This window comes from Arachis ipaensis, chromosome B4 (genome assembly GCF_059453495.1).
Source record: "Arachis ipaensis isolate K30076 ecotype BB chromosome B4, ASM5945349v1, whole genome shotgun sequence".
NCBI classification, from domain to species: domain Eukaryota; kingdom Viridiplantae; phylum Streptophyta; class Magnoliopsida; order Fabales; family Fabaceae; genus Arachis; species Arachis ipaensis.
Genome location: NC_142439.1, coordinates 122,010,873 through 122,029,896, shown reverse-complemented (window position 1 = coordinate 122,029,896; position 19,024 = coordinate 122,010,873). Strand labels below are relative to the sequence as shown.

Genomic DNA, 19,024 nt, shown 5'->3' with positions numbered 1-19,024 from the left:
TTTTAAGTACATGCTAATCTTCTTGAATGTCCTTCTGAGATGGTGAATTCAAGTATATTTTTGGAGTCTTGTTTCAAAATTTGTTTAAAGAAGTTTTGAATTCTCTTTGAAGAAATTCTAAACAGAATTTATTTTCTGTTACTTGATTGAGATTGAAACCATTGTTCAATTTTGACAAAGTTGTTTTAAAGTTGGCATGCACTATTTTAAATGAAGTTTTGAAGAGCTTCCTTGTTTAGTGGAAACCTGTCCGTTTGTAATGCATCACTTATTTCCTTTACCAATTTATAAGCAAATTTTTACCTCGGATTTTCTTTTCTAAATAGAGTTTAACTTTCTCTTTCGTCCTTGCTATAATTTTCATACACGCTTGTTTGAATATGAACTTTGAGAAATTTTGAAAAAGCATTTGATTTTCTTCCGAGTTTTATGAATTGCCTTTGGTTAAGTTGTGCACCTAACTATCTCTCTAAAATATTTGAGAAAATATTTTAGCTTTTAGCCAAACCTGTGTGCATTTTGTTTTTGAAACTCCACATAATCCACTTCAACATGAAATTGTATTAAAGTAAAGCCACGTTTATGCTTTTGTTACTCTCTTGAAGAATGCTTGTTACTTAACTTTTCTTTTAGACTGCGAAGTGATTTTCCGCAAGTTTTCAGCTCTTTTAAGAACAATGTATTCGGAAGTATTTTAATCGTGCTCTTGAGTTCTGTGAGCTTTGTCTTGGGTTCGAGATATTCTTTTCTGTAAACCTCATACTTCTTCGACTCGGCTTGACATTGTTCAAACTAATGCGCTGATTTTCTTCTTATTGATACTATTGAATTTCTTTGATCCAAGGGTTATCTTTGAAGTTGTCAATTGAATTGTTTCTAGCAAACTTCATTGCTTGACCATCGTTGTTTATCTGGAATTGGATACATTCTCTCAAATCTACGAGTATTACCCTTGACCATTGTCTCTCCGTTCTAAATCTCGTATCCTTCTGAGTAGACTCGAGAATTGTTTTGATGTCACGTGCGATCTGTAGACGTAGTAATGTGATGCGTTAGTTCTTTAAGACATGATACCTGTATATGGAAGGTGAAGTGGTAGGTGTACCACGTTATGAGTTGTGGGTGTTTTGTTCCTTGTGAACGGGTTTGCGGTTGTTAGGCTTATGATTAATGATGGGGTTGTAAAGTGTTTGATGGAGTTGGGAAGTTGAAGTTCTAAAATGGGTACGAGGTCTATGAGCGAACGTTATGTCCGCTGTATAATACCAGCATGCCTTGTAGCCTTTTACCACATTAATTACTGCTTCATTCTGTGAACGCCTATCTTGACTTGCACCCTATTTTGTTACTTCAAGTTTTTGTAAAGTCTTAAGATCATATGACCTTTTGCATCGAGCTTATCTGGTATCTTCTACTATACACCATATTTTATCTCTATATTTAAATCTTATGGTTATTCGGTATTTGAACATTTGTACATATATGCTACGATTTCTTACTTTTCTAAAAGTATTTAAAGGTACTAAGACTATGTATTGTCTTATGTATTACTTTAATTTTCGAGGACGAAAATTTTTATAAGGTGGGTAGAATGTAAGACCCAGAACTTTTGAAGAATATCATTATGAGCTGATTTCAAATTTATTTATTATTAGAGATTTTACTTTCAGAAATTATTTCATTGAGAATAATTAAATCAAGTTTTGATAATTAGAATGAAGATTTTACTTAATTTCATAATTATTGAGTTATTCTCTATATTTGAATTATAAAGTTAGAATTTATGAAATAATAAGAATTTTACATGACTTAATTTAAATAATTGATACTCTTATAATTCATTACTTTAGGTTTTAGAAATAAGGAAAAATTATACTATCCTATATTTTCAATTAGAGTATTTTACTTGAAATCAATTTATAAATCTATGATTCAATAATATCCTCCTTAGTAGATAATTTTGTTGAATTAAAATTAGTTACAATTACCCTATTACCCTTATTTTATTAAAACTGCTAAATAACCCCCAAAAACCCCAAACCTAATATCTTTCCTTCCTTCAGCCGCCATAGCTCCCCTCCCTTCTTCCAAGCACACATACATACCGCGGCTGATTTTTTTGGTTATGGAAGAGCTGGGTGTGCTTTGCCGGGTTATGGGATGAGGAGGAGCTATACCAATATGTGGGACAGGTTTTTTGCTCAGAGATGGTTAGAAGAAATTGGACCCAACAATTTCCTTTTTTAGATTTAGTTGAGCAAATCGGAGGGTCTGTTTTGCATGGAGAGGAGAACGTTAAGCAAATCGGACCCTGCGAGTTGTAGCTAAACAAAAATTTTTTGTATCACTTTAAGGTAATCGCATGGTCCGTTTTCTTTGTTAACAAAGTTGTTGGATATAGGCTGAGCAACTCGGTGGGTCCGAGTTGTGGAGGAGCAAAATTTTTTTTTTATTATCACTAATAGAAATCGGAGGGTCCGTTTTCACTATTATATATTATATTTGAATTAGGTTAGAGAAGTCCCTCGATCCGATTTATGTGTGTATATATACGCTTGCGAAGGTATGCAAATCTCAATCCGCCGACCAGATCTAAAATTCTTCATCTTCTTCGAGTTTTCTTCTTCTTCTTTTTTCTCATGGTCTGTTGTTGTGGTGGTTGGGTTGGGTAGAAAAATTTTATAGTGAAGTATTTGTGTTTATATAACTGAGTGAGAAGAATGGATGATAGAGTCCTTTTAAAAGTGTATTATTTTGGTCAGATTTTGTTGCAAACCCCTGAAGGGGTAAAATTTGTTTGTGAAGATCCGTTGGATGTTGTTATTCCGTTCACAATTTCATTTGAAGAGCTTAAAGGTGTGATTTGTGAGAAGATTGATTCGGAGATGTCAAGAAAAATATCATGTATTTTGTACAGATATCCTGTACCAGTATTTGGTGGGTTCGTTCAATTTTAGACAAAATATATAACGGATGAAGCGAGCATGCAGGAGATGTTTTTAATATACATTGAAAGTTGTGCTCAAATCTCGTTCATCGAGTTGTACATTGAATTCGAACAATCTGAGGCCGACCGAAATATTTTACGGGAAGACTACAATAGTGACAGTGAGGAAGAGTTCAAAAGCAATTACGAAGTTGTTGGTCCAGACGGAGATGAAGATCAAGGTGACGGCAGTGTGGCTCCGAATGTGACAGACGTTGCAAATGCACTCGCGAACGAAGTGCCATTTGAGGAGCCATCTTTCATGCGAGTTTTGGATTTGGAAGCCATGCATGCTCCGGAGTTTCCGGAATATATGAGTGCAGGTACTCCTTTAACATTTGTAAAATAGTTTATTTAGTCAAGTTTAAGATTAAAATAATTTGAGCAAATCTGTAGTTATGGTGCAGTATTTGTTTAGTTATTTAGTGAATCAGTATTAATTAATAAGTATTTATTAGAGTATTTATCAAGTTATTAAGGCGATCGGTATATATTTTTAGTTATTTAGTTAATTTGTATTTATTTAGTAGCTTAGTTAGTTAGGGATATTTATTAAAGAGTAATTATTATAGTATCTATGGGGTTTATTTAGGCGATTCGTAATTATTTTTAGTTATTTTGTTAATTTGTGTTTAATTAGTTATTTAGCTAATTAGGCTTTAATAATGAGCATTTGTTATAGTATTTAATTTTACATGTTTAGGTCGTCACTATTTATTTTTACTTAGTTAGTTAATTTGTATTTATTTAGTTATTTAGTTAATTAGGTTTTAATAATGAGTGTTTATTGTAGAATTTATGAAGTTATTTGGAAGATTGGTATTTATTTTTAGTTATTTAGTTAAGTTGTATTAATTAACAGTAGGAAACTATGTGTTTGTTTTTTATTTAATTGAGATTGAGATAATAACGTAATGTATAGCTTATTTATATCATTATTAATGTTGTGAGTACTTATTTAATATTTAATTTTGGCCATTAAATAATCGTGTATTAAAATACTTATGGTATGGCTGCCGTCCTGGCAGAAGTTCCTTTTGTCGCAGATGGTGAATTTGCCGTGGGGATGGAATTCAGTTCCAGGGAAGCTGTTATTAAGGCGATGAAGGAGTATACCCTCCGAAGATCTGTAGACTACCGTGTGTATGAGTCGGAGTCGTTGACATTTTATGCGAAATGTACACAGTACGGGTCAGGGTGTGATTGTCTTATCAGAGTTAGCATGATCAGTAGAAAGTACTGTTGGGTTATTAGGAGGTACAACGGCAGCCACACTTGTACCAGAGCAACCATTTCCCAGGATCATTCAAAGCTGGATTCAAATATAATTGCAGAAGCCATTAAGCCGTTGGTTGAGGCTGGCCCCTCTTTAAAGGTAAAATCAGTTATTGCAGAAGTGCAGTCAAAGTTCAACTACACCGTCAGTTATCGGAAAGCATGGTTGGCTAAGCAAAAGTCAGTTGAGAAACTATTTGGAGGTTGGGAAGCATCCTACGAAGTGTTGCCCATATGGTTCGAGGCCATGTGTCACAAGGAGCCATCAGCTGTCGTGCATTTCGAGACTATGCCAGCATATCAAGGGGATGACTTGGTAAGTAATATTCGGGTATTGCATCGAGTCCTTTGGAGCTATTACCCCTGCATTAGAGCATTCAGACATTGTAAGCCAGTTGTCCAGGTGGACGGGACTCACTTGTACGGAAAGTATAAGGGTTGTTTGTTAGTAGCCGTTTCGCAGGATGGTAACAACAATATCATCCCGATTGCATTTGCTATTGTTGAGGGAGAGACTTCTGATGTGTGACACTTTTTTCTTAGTAACCTACGTCAACATGTTATGACTCGGGATGGTGTGGGGCTTATATTAGACCGACATGAGTCGATAAATGCAGCTGTGGAACGCAGTCACGGAGCTTGGTCACCTCCTAGAGCTTTCCACATGTTTTGCATCAGGCATATAGAGTCAAACTTTCTGATGAAATTCAAGGCACCGTACCTGCAAAAGCTTGTCGTCAATATAGGTAACAACGATTACTTCAAAGTTTGTTATTAATGAAACTGCGATCAATCTAAACATCGTGAGACTTATTCTTTGTATGGTATATGATACTGTGTAGGATATTCGAGGACGGCTCGTGAGTATGAATTGCGTTTTCAGCGTTTACGAGAGCGGGGCGAGGCGTACACTAACTGGTTAGACCGTATTCCCCGTGAACAGTATGCGTTGGCATTCGATGGTGGTTACCGATGGGGTCACATGATGACTAATCTAGTCGAATGCATCAACTCAATCTTGAAGGGTGCACACAATCTTCCCATCATTGCACTTGTGAAAGCAACATTCTACAGACTAAATGAGTTGTTCACACGGAAAAGAGCCAAGGCGGAGGCTCGGATTAATGCTGGCCATGTTTTTTCTGAGCATGTGACCTCCAAACTTTATGCAAATCAACTTGCATCAGGAAACATTTAGGTTAATTGCTTCGACAAGCAGAATGAGGTCTTTGAAGTGCGTGAGATGCCAAGTGGAGTGGAGTATGCTGTTGACCTCCGTCGTCAAAGATGTGACTGTGGTGAGTTCCAGGTGGACCGAATTCCGTGCCGGCATGTGTTTGCATGTTGTGCAAATCAACGACTAGATTGGCAGGTGTATGTGCATGATGTTTATAAGATGGACCAAATTAGACGCGTTTATCGGGCAAGGTTTAGGCCACTCGGGAATCCAACTACGTGGCCTTCTTACAATGGTCCTCGATTCGTACCGAACCCGTACTTGAGACGCATTGCCAAAGGTCGACCTAGGATGACGCGCTTCTTGAATGAGATGGACACACGAATGTTACGGCATCCGAGGCGATGTAGGCAGTGTGGGGCTGAGGAACTAAGTCGGAGTAGATGCCGTTAGGGCGGAGGTCCAAGTGTTGATCCTAACACGCAGTAGACTTGAATGATATATGAGACAATGTAACCCGGGTTCAATGTACTTTCTCAAAATACATTTACTAAAACCTGTTTCAGTCTCCTAACACGATAATTGAATCATTGTAACCTATGTGAATGTACTTTATGATAACTGAATCATTGTTATGTTCTTCAAGGTACTTCATGATAATAGTATCATTGTAACCTATATAATACATATACTCAGTTAATTCATTATACATATAATAGTTAATTCATCATACATATAATAGTTAATGAAAGTCAGGAACATCAACCGAAATATACAATACTCAGTTGGTACTTAGGAAACTTCAATCAAACATAAATAGTAACGGACAACATGACAAATGATCACTGGTACATAGATAAAACTAACTAGTCCACAACTACTTCCTCGCTGTCCACTTTCCAAAGGTGACGATGTTCTTGCGTTTCTTCGCGGCCTTTTTGAACACAGACGGAGTGTATCGACTCGCGCTACGACGCGGTGGATCAATCCTGAGGTTGTAGCCTTTGCCTGTCTCATCTGGAGTACGGGTGTCACCTGCATATAAAACAATCAATCCAAGCAAGTATATAGTATAATCAACCATAACCAACATACCATACATGAACATGACAACACCAATTGACCAAACAAGTATATAATTTAACCAATCCTACCCAACAAACAATAAGATACTATGATGACATCAATTGACGGAAAAAGTAAAACAATTTTATACCTGCATCATTATGGGATTCTTCATCCTGGTCCATGTCGTCATCTTCTTCCTCCTCCTCATACTCCTCGTCTGCCTCGTCATCTGGCTCATCCACTAAGTACTCATCAGTCTCATGCTCAAATGTCTTCGCATTTTCTTCAATCATAGTCATCGAAACACGGCTCGGGTTTTGACTATTTAGAACTCCTCGATTGCCCTCACTCCTACTAGAATCATCAGATACAAACCCTCCAGAAGCACCCGAGTAGGTATAAAATGGATACCTCGCGTCAAACAAATGCCTACCTGCCATGAAGTCGGGCTGATGGCTATATTGTACTTGGGCGGCATCTGAGGCCATGAACCCAAGCAACTGGCTAAAAGAACCTCCCTCTCCTGAGTCATACTGAGGCTGATGTATCGGGAATGACGTAGAAAACTGTATCTGAGGTACATATTGGCTTGTGGATTGAGGTTGCACTTCTGGCGGTGGAAGTGGAGGTGAAAGTGGAGTTGGAGGCGGCGGTGACTGTGACTCTTGCTCTTTGTTTTCATCATCCATAACCTGGTCACCCTCAACATCATTATGGTCTGCAAGTAACGACAAGTTCAGGTGATCGCCATACTTTGAACGGTACCAGTACATATAAGTATCTAATGGCTGTTGCGGACCCATGAGTTCCTCAGTAAGAACGTGATTGAACTTGTTCGTCCACTGCATCACCCAAAACGAATGAGCAGTGGTTGTAGCCCAGTTCAGATTCTTAGGACCAATTAAGACTTCTCCGTATGCCCGGTCTAGATTCCATTCCTGATGAGGAACTCCCTGAACGAAACCGAACTGTCGTCTGAACCTGTCCGTAGCATGCCACTCAATACACTCAAAACATACCAACGGCATCGTTGCATTCCAAATGACCGAGTGCATGTAGATGTCCACGGGAATTATATTCGGATAAACACGATCAACAGAATACGCAACCCACAGAAACTGGTAACAATAAAACAAACAGATAATTAAAATCCAAAATAAATAAATAATAATAATAATAATAATAAATAAATAAATAACTAAATAAATAATAATAATAATAATAATAATAATAATAATAATAATAATAATAATAATAATAATAATAAATAACTAAATAAATAAATAACTAAATTAATAAATAACTAAACAATGATTCGACCCTAACCAATACATAACATGTATCCTTCCTATTAGTAATTAAGCATAGTAATACAACGACCACAATAAATTATACAAATAGATATGCTTGATGCACTAGACCGGAGCCAAATACAACGTTAATGCAAATACATCTGGCCTTCCTGAAGATCATCCAGGGCCTTCTGAAAATGAGCAAGCTTAAGATATCTATAGACTCGGTCTCCACACTCCCAGTTGTGCCACCTAATATAACGCATCTCATTAACACAATTTGATTCTAAATATGAAGATACCAGGTAAATGTAAGATAGTGTTACCTGTTGGCAAGCATAAAACTGCGGGGTTCCCTAGGAACCGGCGCTAGATACGGTAGGCGCATCCATGTCCAACACAGTAGAAGTGTGAGCGGACCATCAATTTCCTTACAGTCAAACCGTGATGCCCTGCATAAACTCCTGTACATGTGTGCCAGGTACACTGATCCCCAACTATACTGTCCAATACTAGCAAAATCACTGAGAAGAGGTAGAAACTTCCAGTGGACAGATGCCCCAGTCTTGTCGCCAAACAAGATCGTTCCGATCAACAACATGATGTGGCACTTAACGTACACCTGTATACTGTTTTCATCATTCAACTATTGCCGTTCTTCTAAATCACGTAGCCACGTGAGTTTTATGCCGCTACCTCGACACTGCGACTTTAACGGTGCGACCCCAAATTGGTGCAGACGCTCTGCCTCTAAGGCTTCATAACTACTCAAAGACATCCCTGTCACTGGAAGACCATCGGTCAGAAGACCGAAGATCATAGCCACGTCTTCCAGTGTCACGGCACATTCACCAACCGGAAGGTGAAAGGTATGTGTGTCCGGGTGCCACCTTTCCACTAAAGCGTTTACCAGTGCTTTCTGACATTGAACAACCCCAATCTGCGCGACATGGTAAAAACCTGTAGATTGTAACTGTTCCTCCACCCTCTCATTGTACCGATCCGGAAGAACAGGGTGATCACATGTCAACATTCGTTCACCCTGTACACGCATAGCAAATTTAAGATTCTGATTACACAACTATCATACATAATGTAAAAATATGTAATTAAAACATATAATTTTACTAATAATACTAAAACCTCCCCTCAAATAACATATTTCTGTCAACATTATTCCAAGAAAATTATTCCACAAAAATTAAAGAACGAAAATATAAAGTTAACTAATTAATTATTATTACTAATTTTATTACACAAAATTCGTAACAAATCTTTTTTATTACTAATCTATCGTATTAAAAAAAATTTCTCCACAACACTCAATTAATTATATTTAAGCACATATGTTCCTAACTATTATTTAAACATATTATCCTAAATTGTTAAAATTAATTATAACAAGTAACTACTTAACTCTACTTTATAATATTATTACAAAAATTTATAAACAAGTAATTTTTAATACTAATCTATTATATTGGAACAAAATTCTAAACAAAAATTAATTATACTTAAACACACTTATCTAAGTATCATTTAAATATGTACTTCTAAATTTTTAAAATTAACTACGATATAACTCTACTATTGTTAAAAAAATTATAAAAAACTATTTTTTTATTTCTAATCCATTATATATAGCAAAAAAAACAGCCACAACAATAATGCAAATTAAAAAATATATTTCTAACTACATATATTTCTAAATTTCTACAATTAACTATAACTACTTAATTATAACTTCTAATATTACTCCAAAAATTTTTAAAAAAGCCTGTTTTATTTTATTTATAACCTATTATATTACAACACACACAGCTCTTCCATAACAAAAAAATCAGCCAATATTATAAATCAGCCTACATTTACATTTTTTTTCAACATTTATTTCTAAACAAGAATCAAAATAATTTATACACTCACTCATTCTCAGTTAAAGTTCTAACAACAATAACCTTAATTAAATTTCAAAAATAAAAATCAGAACTATAAAAAATAAACAAAAAATTAATAAATAAACTTACATAATCAGAATAGTTGAGATATTTTACAATGTGAAGTTTCGGCTGATCAATCTTCCTTGGTTTTGATTTATGGGACATTTTCAAATTTTTGGGAGAACCCACGGATGAGAGGCAGCAAGCTTTCAGGCTTCAGGGAGGAAGAAAATGGCATGCAACTCGGTGGGTGGGGAAGTAAGGGGAAAGTGAGGATTTAGGAAGGGGACTTGTGGGGTTAAAGGGGCCACCGTCCTGGGGAGCTACGGGCGTGCGACGTGTGGAGTACTCTTCCACAACTCGGACGGTCCGCGTTCGTAGCAGTTCTCGCACGGTCCGATTTTGCTTAGGCAAGTCCCTCAGTCCGATTTGCATGTGAACTGACACCATACGAATGTAAAGCTCTCCTCCTCTCCATAACGCCGTCCAGCACCAATATGGGTTCCATAATAAAATTAATTTCCGACATACCGCCATGGGAGGAGAAAGAGCATGAGAGAGCTGAGAGAGAGAAACGGAGAAGAAGCAACACCGGCGAAGGACCCGAGCCGCCACCGTACCGCGTCACGCCCTGGAGCCTGCCGTCAAACCTGTCACTGCTGCTGAGCCACCGTGGGAAACAAGACCGTGAAGAGAACCATCAAGACGCAGGTGAGAGACGCAGGGAAAAAGAGCTCGCGTTGCCTGCGCCTCGCACCCTGCCCGCAAATCTGTTGCCGATTGATAGAGGGTCATCGTCGCCGAACTGTATGCGCCATCGTCAGGGTCTTCGAAGTCATCGTCGATGGAGGTTTGTTGCCGAGGAGTAGAACGCTGCAGAGAAGTGAGGTTGAAGCTATTGCACACGAAGGAGAATGGCGTCACGGATTGGGGCTGGATCCTATTGCTGCTGTTTTGTCGTTGCTGCGGCTGGGTTACTGCCGCCGTCGCCGTTGGATCTGACCGGAGGGGGAGGTGTGGCGGTGGTGGATGTTGGTGCTGTTGCACGCGAGATGGAAGGGCCGATACGCTATCTCAAAACTGCTGCGTCACAACCAGAGATTCCTGTCGCCGCCTCTGCCGCCGGAAACGCCTCTGCCGCCGGGAACGCCTTTACCGCCACTGAGAACCACTGCCGGTAAAGGTTTTTAAGTTGGCTTTCATTCCTTTTGAGTTTCCGGAAGCTTTTCATAGCTGCATGTTTGTTACAGTCGCCGTCGCCGGAGTTTCGGTCACCACTATCGCTCGAGTTGGCTGCCTGGGCTGCCGGCAAACCAGTTCAGCTACCGCCACTATTTTGTTTTCTTAGTTCGGTAAGTATTTATGTTCCGAAAACTCTTGCGTTAGTATTCAATTATGTTCGGTTATAAACGCTGAGGTTCTGGTAACACAGGGTCGTGTTCTGAGCTGCTGCACCGTTATTACTGCCGTTCTGGTCATCGAATATAGCACGGGTGTTGCCGAAGCCACCGCTGGGGCTATCACTGCTTGATTCAGCCGTTCTTTCTTAGTTTCAGTAAGCGTCTTCATTTCGAAAGCCCTTTAGTTACTGTTCTGTTATCTTACGCTGAGGTTTTATGGCGTTAATTACTATAAGATTGAGTTTCGGTTGTTATATGTCGCGATTAGTGTTGTTGTGGTTACCGCGAAAGTGGCTTGGAGCTGAGGTTACGGTTGTTGGTGATTTCGGGTTGAGAGAGAAGGTTCCTGTGATGTGTTTGGGTTATGGTTTTGCGTTTTGAGGTAGGGGTTTTTTCCGAAAACTATGTTTTATATATATTAGAATTATTACATATGGATACTGATGTGAGACAATGTATATTTGGTGATTGTATCAGTCTTATGTATTGTTTGGTTGTCCTGAATGATTATGAATGTTTGTTTGACTGGATTGTTGTGCGGCTTTGTGAAACAGAATGTTTTTGAAGTTGATTCTTTTAAAGATTTGAGATCGAGTTTAATCTATTGGGAATTGATTTGAGTTTAGTTGAATTTTTTGATAATGTGAAAAATAGAATACGCTTTTGGATTCAACCTGGTTTGCTTTAATTGATTTGGTTTTGATAAATGAATTGTTGCTAAACTGTTTCTTCAAAGTTTTGGAAATGAGTTTAATCGGTTGATAATGATTTGATTTTGAAATGGTTTCCTTGAGATATGAAAATGAGGTGACTGTTGGATTTAGCTTGCTCTTGAACTGATTTTTGGATTTAGACCATTGAAAAGGATTGTGGAACGGTTTAGTTGGGACCCGAAAAGGGTTGCAAAGTCCAAGTTTTAGGGGAAGTGCTACCGAAATTTCTATAAAAATCCTAGACTTTGTTTGAAAAGTTATTTAGAAAGGTTTGGATTTGAGAAATTGTATTATTTGATTTATTAAGAAAATAATTATGTTTTCGAGCGTAAATTTATTTAGGAAAACTATATGTCTTGAGTTCAACTTATTTAGAAATGAATTATTTTACCATTTGAACCACTGAAGGAAAGAATTATGTTCTAATATTGATTTTAATATAAAAAGGACTTTTGCTCTTGTTTGGACTTAAAGATTTTGTTCAGAGGAGCTTTTAGTGATTTTAAAGGAAATTGGACTTTTGATTGAATAATTACGTTTGAGATATTTTGGAAGAGGTTAGAGAATTGGTTTCAAGAAGAAATTTGAAAGTGGTTTGATTCAAATGGACTGCTTCCGTTTCAAGTGAATTGATTTTGGATTGGGTTGGAACTTGTGATTTTGTGTGACTCGATTTCATAATAAATTCAGTTTTTATTTACTTGAACCAAGAATCTATGATTTTAAGAGTTTCAATGAGTTTTTAAGGAATTGAGATAGGTTGTCCTTCCCTAAAGACTTGAGACTCTGCCGATGGACTGTTGTTATAAAATCCTGTTGTTGGATGGATGATTTTGAATATTTCAAAAGAGATCTTTTATTTGCCATGGTTTTGGAAGTTTTGAAAAGAGGATGACGAGAATGGCTTTGTTTTTAAAAGGGGAACTTACTTTGATTAAGAGGGGCTTATGAGCCTGAGATGATTTGAGGAATGGGAACTTTAAAGTCAAGGCTGAAAAGAGTTGAAATTTGATTTCAAAGTGAAGTGAATTGAGAAAAAGTGATTTATGACTTAAATGCTAATTTTACGAATTTGATGATGTTGGATGGTGGAAGTGCTATTTTGTTATGAGCCAGAATGGTTGTGTATGATAATGAATTTTGGCTGGTTCTAGATTGAACTATAAGCCGGATGGCTGACTATGAGTCATGAATTTAAGCCGAATGGCTGGAATGAATGTTGATTTATGGCTGAGAATAAATGCATATATGCTGAGATATTGATATTGTGATTTTGCACTTCCAACTATCTGAGATACGAGTTCCCTGGGTAGAAGCAGTGGCTAGCCACCACGTGCTCCAGGTTGAGACTTGATACTCTGCTGACCCTATGTCGTAAGTGTGGCCGGACACTGTGAAAGTTCCGGATGAGCTCGCCCCCATGAATATACACTAGTGAGGGTGTTGGACTGAGACTCTGTTGGACTGTGATGATTGGTTGTTGTTTGGGTTGTTTGGGCCTAGAGCTGTGGTTGATCATGAGATGGGCCGAAGGCCATGTTGGTTGGTGTTTCTGGTTTAGAAACGTATGAAAACTAATCTGGCTCAGTATAGTTAAACTTTTTAAAAGGCTTTTGAGTTTTTAAGAATTGAACAATTCCTCTTTTAGAAAAGATTTTAGATTTCTCTTTTATAGTAAACCGTTGCTTTTGAAAAGATACATAAGGTGGTTATCAATCACTAATCCTATTATAGTAATTCTGCAACCCTATAGTGAGAACCCTTTTGAAGATGATGTTCTCACTCCCCTAAAAATTTTCCCATTTCAGGATATGGACGCAGAAGTCATGAAGAGTTTATCTAGTTGTTATCGTGATGTTTTGTATTGCTTTAGTTATTACTTATTGTTCCCTCGCCTTTTATCTTTATACATTCTGTAAGAGGGATAGGAATTGTATTGGTTAATGCTTGTAATATTATATATATATATATATAAAATATATGTATGTATATATATGTATGTATGTATGTATGTACTCTTTGCGAGTTTTGTAAGTTGTATGGTATGTATGGATGTACGTACCTAACAAAAGTATTTTTGGAGCGGTATTGCGGTTTGAAGTTTTAAACAGACTCATATTTTAGTATTAAATAGTATAAGAGTCGTCGTAATGTCCGAGCTATTAGAGTCGCGCAGCCGGAAGCGTGAGATTTGATAGTTAGGGTGTTACATGCCACCTCTATATAAGTGCCATCTAATGCTCCCAAGCAACCCTATCATCCATAAAAAGTTATGATACTCAGATATAGAATCCTTCAGGCAAAAACAAATCATACACAACATCGAGTAAGCTCTACCTTAAACCTTCTCCATGTGGGGTCAAGTCAATACTCTTCGACTGGTGTAGCCTTGGCAAACAAAATTCTCTGAATATGTATTACAGCCTTTAAAACTTTATTAAAATACTTTCTAACTGTCTCTCCAGACCTACAAAATCTAACCTGCAGGCTACAATTTTTCTTGTGATGCGCTAAGATAATTAAGAAAGTTGCAACCTGCTCCGGTAGGCTTACATAACCATCCTCTTTAAGTCCTCCTTGAACTTAGAGCAACTCTCACAAATTAGCAAAGGCATTTGTGTTCATTCTCAACTCCCAAATATAATTTCTATCACCTTCACCAACAATACGCTCTAAAGCCTCACGTCTAATTCTACTATTCATTCTTCCGCCTAACGACAGTTGGCCACTACTTCTATTCCTAAGTAAACAAATAGCGTAAGCACAAAGAACAATATCAAATCTTCATGCTTGGATCTCATCTCTTCATAAAAACACACGCATCGCTTAATAATTTCCGACCGCTCCATGTCTTCCTAGAGAAGTTATTACATTAAAAAACGCATAAACATTCAAATAAATCTAAAAGACAAGATCAAGAAACTGGAACCAAAAGACAATTAACTCTATTTACTTCTCAATTTTAATTTAGTTTTAATTGGAAATCAAAACAGAAAATACAATAGAAACACAATAAAAATGAAAATATCGGTTTTCCTCTCTCATTTCATATACTAAAAGTGACTTTTTCAGGTATTTTAAGCAAATCAAAGTCTTCCAAAAGCTGTTGTGGTTTAGATTAAAAGAGTTGTGTTAAGAGTTATTACTTTGAATCATCCATGATTATCATACAAACTATATTAATGTCATTGAGATTATTCAACCTAAGAAGTTAACCAACAAAACATGAAAATGCTTATAATTCATTAATCTAAACTGCAAAGTCTCATTGCAACCAGTTGACCAACTAAGAAGTGTAAAATTTAGTTAGTTATACAATTAGCAAGGCCCCAATAAATTAACGGATTAGATTCTGAAAAATTAGTTAGAGTTATACTAACTAACAAGGTCTTAACAAGTGACAAGAGGAACTTTTGCGTGGTCTAGAAATTTGCGGATAAATCCTCGTTGCAAGTATAGTTTCTAAACCTTCAAAAGTCCTATCATACAAACATTTTGGTTGTCACAAGTAACAAACCCCTTTTAAAATTGATAACCGAGTATTTAAACCTCGGGTCGTCTTCTCAAGGAACTGCAGGGAAGTATGTTCTTATTATTGGTTAAGGAGATTGTAGATTTGGGGTTTCAAGAATGAGGGACAAGTAATTTAATGACGAGTAAATTAAATGGAAATTAAAAATAGATAAATAACTGTAAAGCAAACTTTTGGTAAGGTATGAGAAATTAGAGGTCCTATCCTAGCTATCCTTATCAATGATGATGATGGTTGAATCTTAATTCTACTTTGTTAAGCTTTACTAAGATAAAGGAAGGTCAAGGGATTAATTGGTTTGATCTTCGAATCCTATTTATTTCCTAAGAAAAGATTGGGATTATGGAAGTTCAATTCAATTAACAAAGATAACAATTATCAATCACGTTTGAGTTTGACAACTCCTGAATTACTGATTTCTTAACCAAGACCAAAAGGGGGAAAGTAAATAAATCTACTGGAATAAAAATGTCTTCAGAGTAAAAGCAACAATAGCATAAATAAAAGAAACCAATATTAAACTGAAATACCTCAAATAGCATTAATAAAAGAGTGATCTGTAACATGAAAGGATTCATAAAGTAGCTTGCAAAAGTAAACAAAAAGAATATTGAACCTGATCAAAAGTGATAATCCTGAAAGCGAATAAAAATCCTAATCCTAAATCCTAATCCTAAAGAGAGAGGAGAGAGCCTCTCTCAAAACTAAATCTAAATCATGGAAAGTAAAAATTGGCGAGCTCTCCCTGAATGGATGCATTCCCTCACTTCATAACCTCTAGTCTATGCCTTCTGGACTTGGATTTGGGCCAAAAAGGGCTTCAGAAATCGCTGGAAGTGTTTTCTGCAATTTCTGGTGCGTGGCCTCTGTCACGCGTCCGCGTGGGTCACGCGTCCGCGTGGGTCACGCGGTCGCGTCATTCGGAGCTTTTCTTGCCACGCGGTCGCGTCAGTCATGCGACCACGTCATGTGCGTTCTGCTTAAGGCGCGCGGTCGCGTCAGTCATGCGGCCGCATCGATGCTTCTTTGCGCTTGGCATGCATCCGCGTCGCCCATGCGATCGCGTGGATGCCAGTTTCTTCAGAAGCTCCGTTTTGTGCTTTCCTTCCATTTATGTTTCCTTTCCATCCTTTAAGTCATTCCTACCTTAGAAGATCTAAAAACTACTCAACACACTAATCACGACATCGAATGGAATTAAAGGTGATTAAAATAATTAATTTAAAAGCATAGGAAACATGTTTTTCACATACATCACATAATAAGGAAGGGAAAGTAAAACCATGCAATTAACATGAATAAGTGGGTGAAGGATTGAATAAATCACTCAAACTAAGCACAAAATATATCATAAAATATGGGTTTATCAACCTCCCCACACTTAAACAATAGCATGTCCTCATGCTAAGTCCAAGGTAATAAGTAAGGTTAAAGTGATGGAATGTCATGCAATGCAATCTAATCTAAATGCAACTACCTAAATGCATCATGCAATTCTAATTTATTCACTCATATATAAAGCTTACAGGTAGTTAAATTAATTCACATTCTCAAGGAGTCATATATGTATATATAGCCAAGCCTTAGATAATCAATAAGCACTTTTACAATTGAGATGGGAGAAAAGCATTTTATGAACTTGCAAGACAATTAGATAATTCAAACAGAGATAAATGTTAATGAGCTATTGAACCCTCACTGGATTTGTGTTTACTCTCTAGTCACTCAGTGTTTATTTGGTTAATCACTCTATTCCTCTTTTTATTCTTCCTTTCTATAACTTTGTTCTTTATCTAACCAATCAACAATTATATAATACAGTCATACCAAAAATCATGAGGTCTTTAATTAAGGTTGTAATGGGGCCAAGGTAAAGGTAAGGATATATGTATAAGGCTAAGTGAGCTAATAAGTGAATCCTTAATTAGACTAAGATTTCACCTAACATACATACTTAGTAAAACAAAACTTCTTTACCTATTTTCCCGTATTTTCCCACTTGATGTTACATGCTCATGTTTCAATTTTTATTTTTATCCCATGTGCATTGCTTTTATTTTGCATTTGGGGAATTCTTTTGTATCCCCTTTATTAAATATTGAAAAATAACTTCTTCTTTTTTTAATGCACATGGTAATTTAATCACTTTGATTTCTCATGAGCATGCTTCCCAAAATTTCTTAATTTGAGTTATTTTATTCCTTTCAACTTTTCTACCTTTTGTTTTTATCATCCATGTTCCCAATAGGTTTCCCACATTTTAAACTATTCATAATTTTCTATCTTAAGCTAATCAAGGATTCAACTTGGGATTTTATTTTGTTTTTCTGCTTAAGGCTAGTAGTGTGGCTAATAGAATAAAAGGGGATTTAAAGGCTCAAAGGGGCTAACAAGGGTGATGTGAAAGGTAGGTTAATTTGGGATAAGTGAGCTAAAATCAAATGACGGCCTCAATCACTCTTTTGGTATGCATATCTATATTCTATATTCTATATTCTATAATTGGACATATAGATTAAAACAAAGTAAAGAACATCAGAATAAATAAGAAGGGCGGAACATACAGGAATAAAAATTATAGTTTAAATGTAACCATACAATTAAGCTCAAAACTCACAGGCTGTATGTTCTCTAGCTCAAAAATCATTTATCAGTTATGTATGTCATGCAGGTTTAGTTAAAAATTCCCATTATTCACAATGTAAAACTTAAGGTGGCTTTAAAGTTCTAGTGTTCCTCCTTGATAAAATGTTGTTAACTAACTAACATGTAATTCTATATATACAAGGTGTGTGGATTGTTTCTATTAAGTTCAAGTTTCTAGTTTACTTGCTTTTTATATTTTCAATTTAAACTAAGCTATCTTATGCTAAAAAGGGTAAACTATACTAATTAATCCACAATTTTCTATAACTAATAAGTTAGAATTGCAACTAAACTAAATAACTAAAAATATGAACTAAAGTACAAAATGCAGAAATAGAGTAAAAATACATAAAAGTAGCAATGTATAAGTACTCAGAAAAAAAATAAAAATAAAGAGAAAAATACAGAAAAATATCCAAAATACAAGAAAAAGAGTCTGTAGTGGTTCACCAAAATAATACGCCAGAGATGGCGACCTCCCCACACTTAAAATGAAGCATCGTCCCTGATACTCACTCAAGCAAGGTGTGAAGGGGTGTCATCACTGGAAGGGATAGTAGCTGGTGTCTCTGTGGTGGCTGGCTGGGGGTCTGGCTGCTGTAGAGGAGGGGCTGTCTGAATGGGGATCTCAGGATCTACAGCCTGGATCTGATGTGGGACCTCTGCCTGTGGTGCAGCCTGCTCGGTGTCTGCCTGCTCTGCCTCTCCCTAGGGATGGGTCTCTGCCTCGGGCGCATCCGCCTCCTCCTCAGATGCCTCGGATGGTGTGTCAGGCTCGGAGGGGATGTCGCCGGATCGTATCATCAGCTTCAGGTGCTCATAGCGTCGCTTGTTGTGACGCTCCATCTGGTCAAGTCGTCGAAACAAGTGGTGCACCAGATAGACAGGCTCTGTGGCAGGTGGAGGTGCAGTGGTGGTGGCAGGGGTAGGTGGTGCAGCAGTGGAGGAAGAGGGACCGGCAGATGGTGTAGATGTATCATCAGCAATGGCAGTCA

General features: G+C 37.1%; 2 protein-coding genes and 1 pseudogene across 2 annotated transcripts; all 3 read left to right on the top strand.

Annotated features, from left to right (window-relative positions):
* The first annotated feature begins 2,720 nt into the window (after positions 1–2,720).
* Positions 2,721–3,335, top strand: LOC148569025 (uncharacterized; annotated as a pseudogene).
* A 660-nt stretch (positions 3,336–3,995) lies between these two features.
* Positions 3,996–4,790, top strand: LOC107636839 (uncharacterized). Its single transcript, XM_016340314.2, has one exon. It carries the CDS (start codon positions 3,996–3,998, stop codon positions 4,788–4,790), a length of 795 nt encoding a protein of 264 aa, XP_016195800.2.
* Positions 4,791–4,823: 33 nt separating this feature from the next.
* On the top strand, positions 4,824–5,891 carry LOC107636840 (uncharacterized). Its single transcript, XM_016340315.1, has 3 exons — positions 4,824–5,007; positions 5,104–5,396; positions 5,481–5,891. The coding sequence occupies exons 1-3, from the start codon at positions 4,824–4,826 to the stop codon at positions 5,889–5,891; spliced, it is 888 nt and encodes a 295-aa protein (XP_016195801.1).
* The last annotated feature ends 13,133 nt before the right edge of the window (positions 5,892–19,024 follow it).

What these genes read in the sequence shown, in the direction of transcription:
- LOC107636839 (XM_016340314.2), top strand. Translation starts at nt 3,996, where the DNA reads ATGGCTGCCGTCCTGGCAGAAGTTCCTTTTGTCGCAGATGGTGAATTT.
- LOC107636840 (XM_016340315.1), top strand. Translation starts at nt 4,824, where the DNA reads ATGACTCGGGATGGTGTGGGGCTTATATTAGACCGACATGAGTCGATA. An exon ending in AAAGCTTGTCGTCAATATAG is followed by an intron (nt 5,008 to 5,103) that starts GTAACAACGATT and finishes GATACTGTGTAG; the next exon opens with GATATTCGAGGACGGCTCGT. An exon ending in CTCGGATTAATGCTGGCCAT is followed by an intron (nt 5,397 to 5,480) that starts GTTTTTTCTGAG and finishes TTCGACAAGCAG; the next exon opens with AATGAGGTCTTTGAAGTGCG.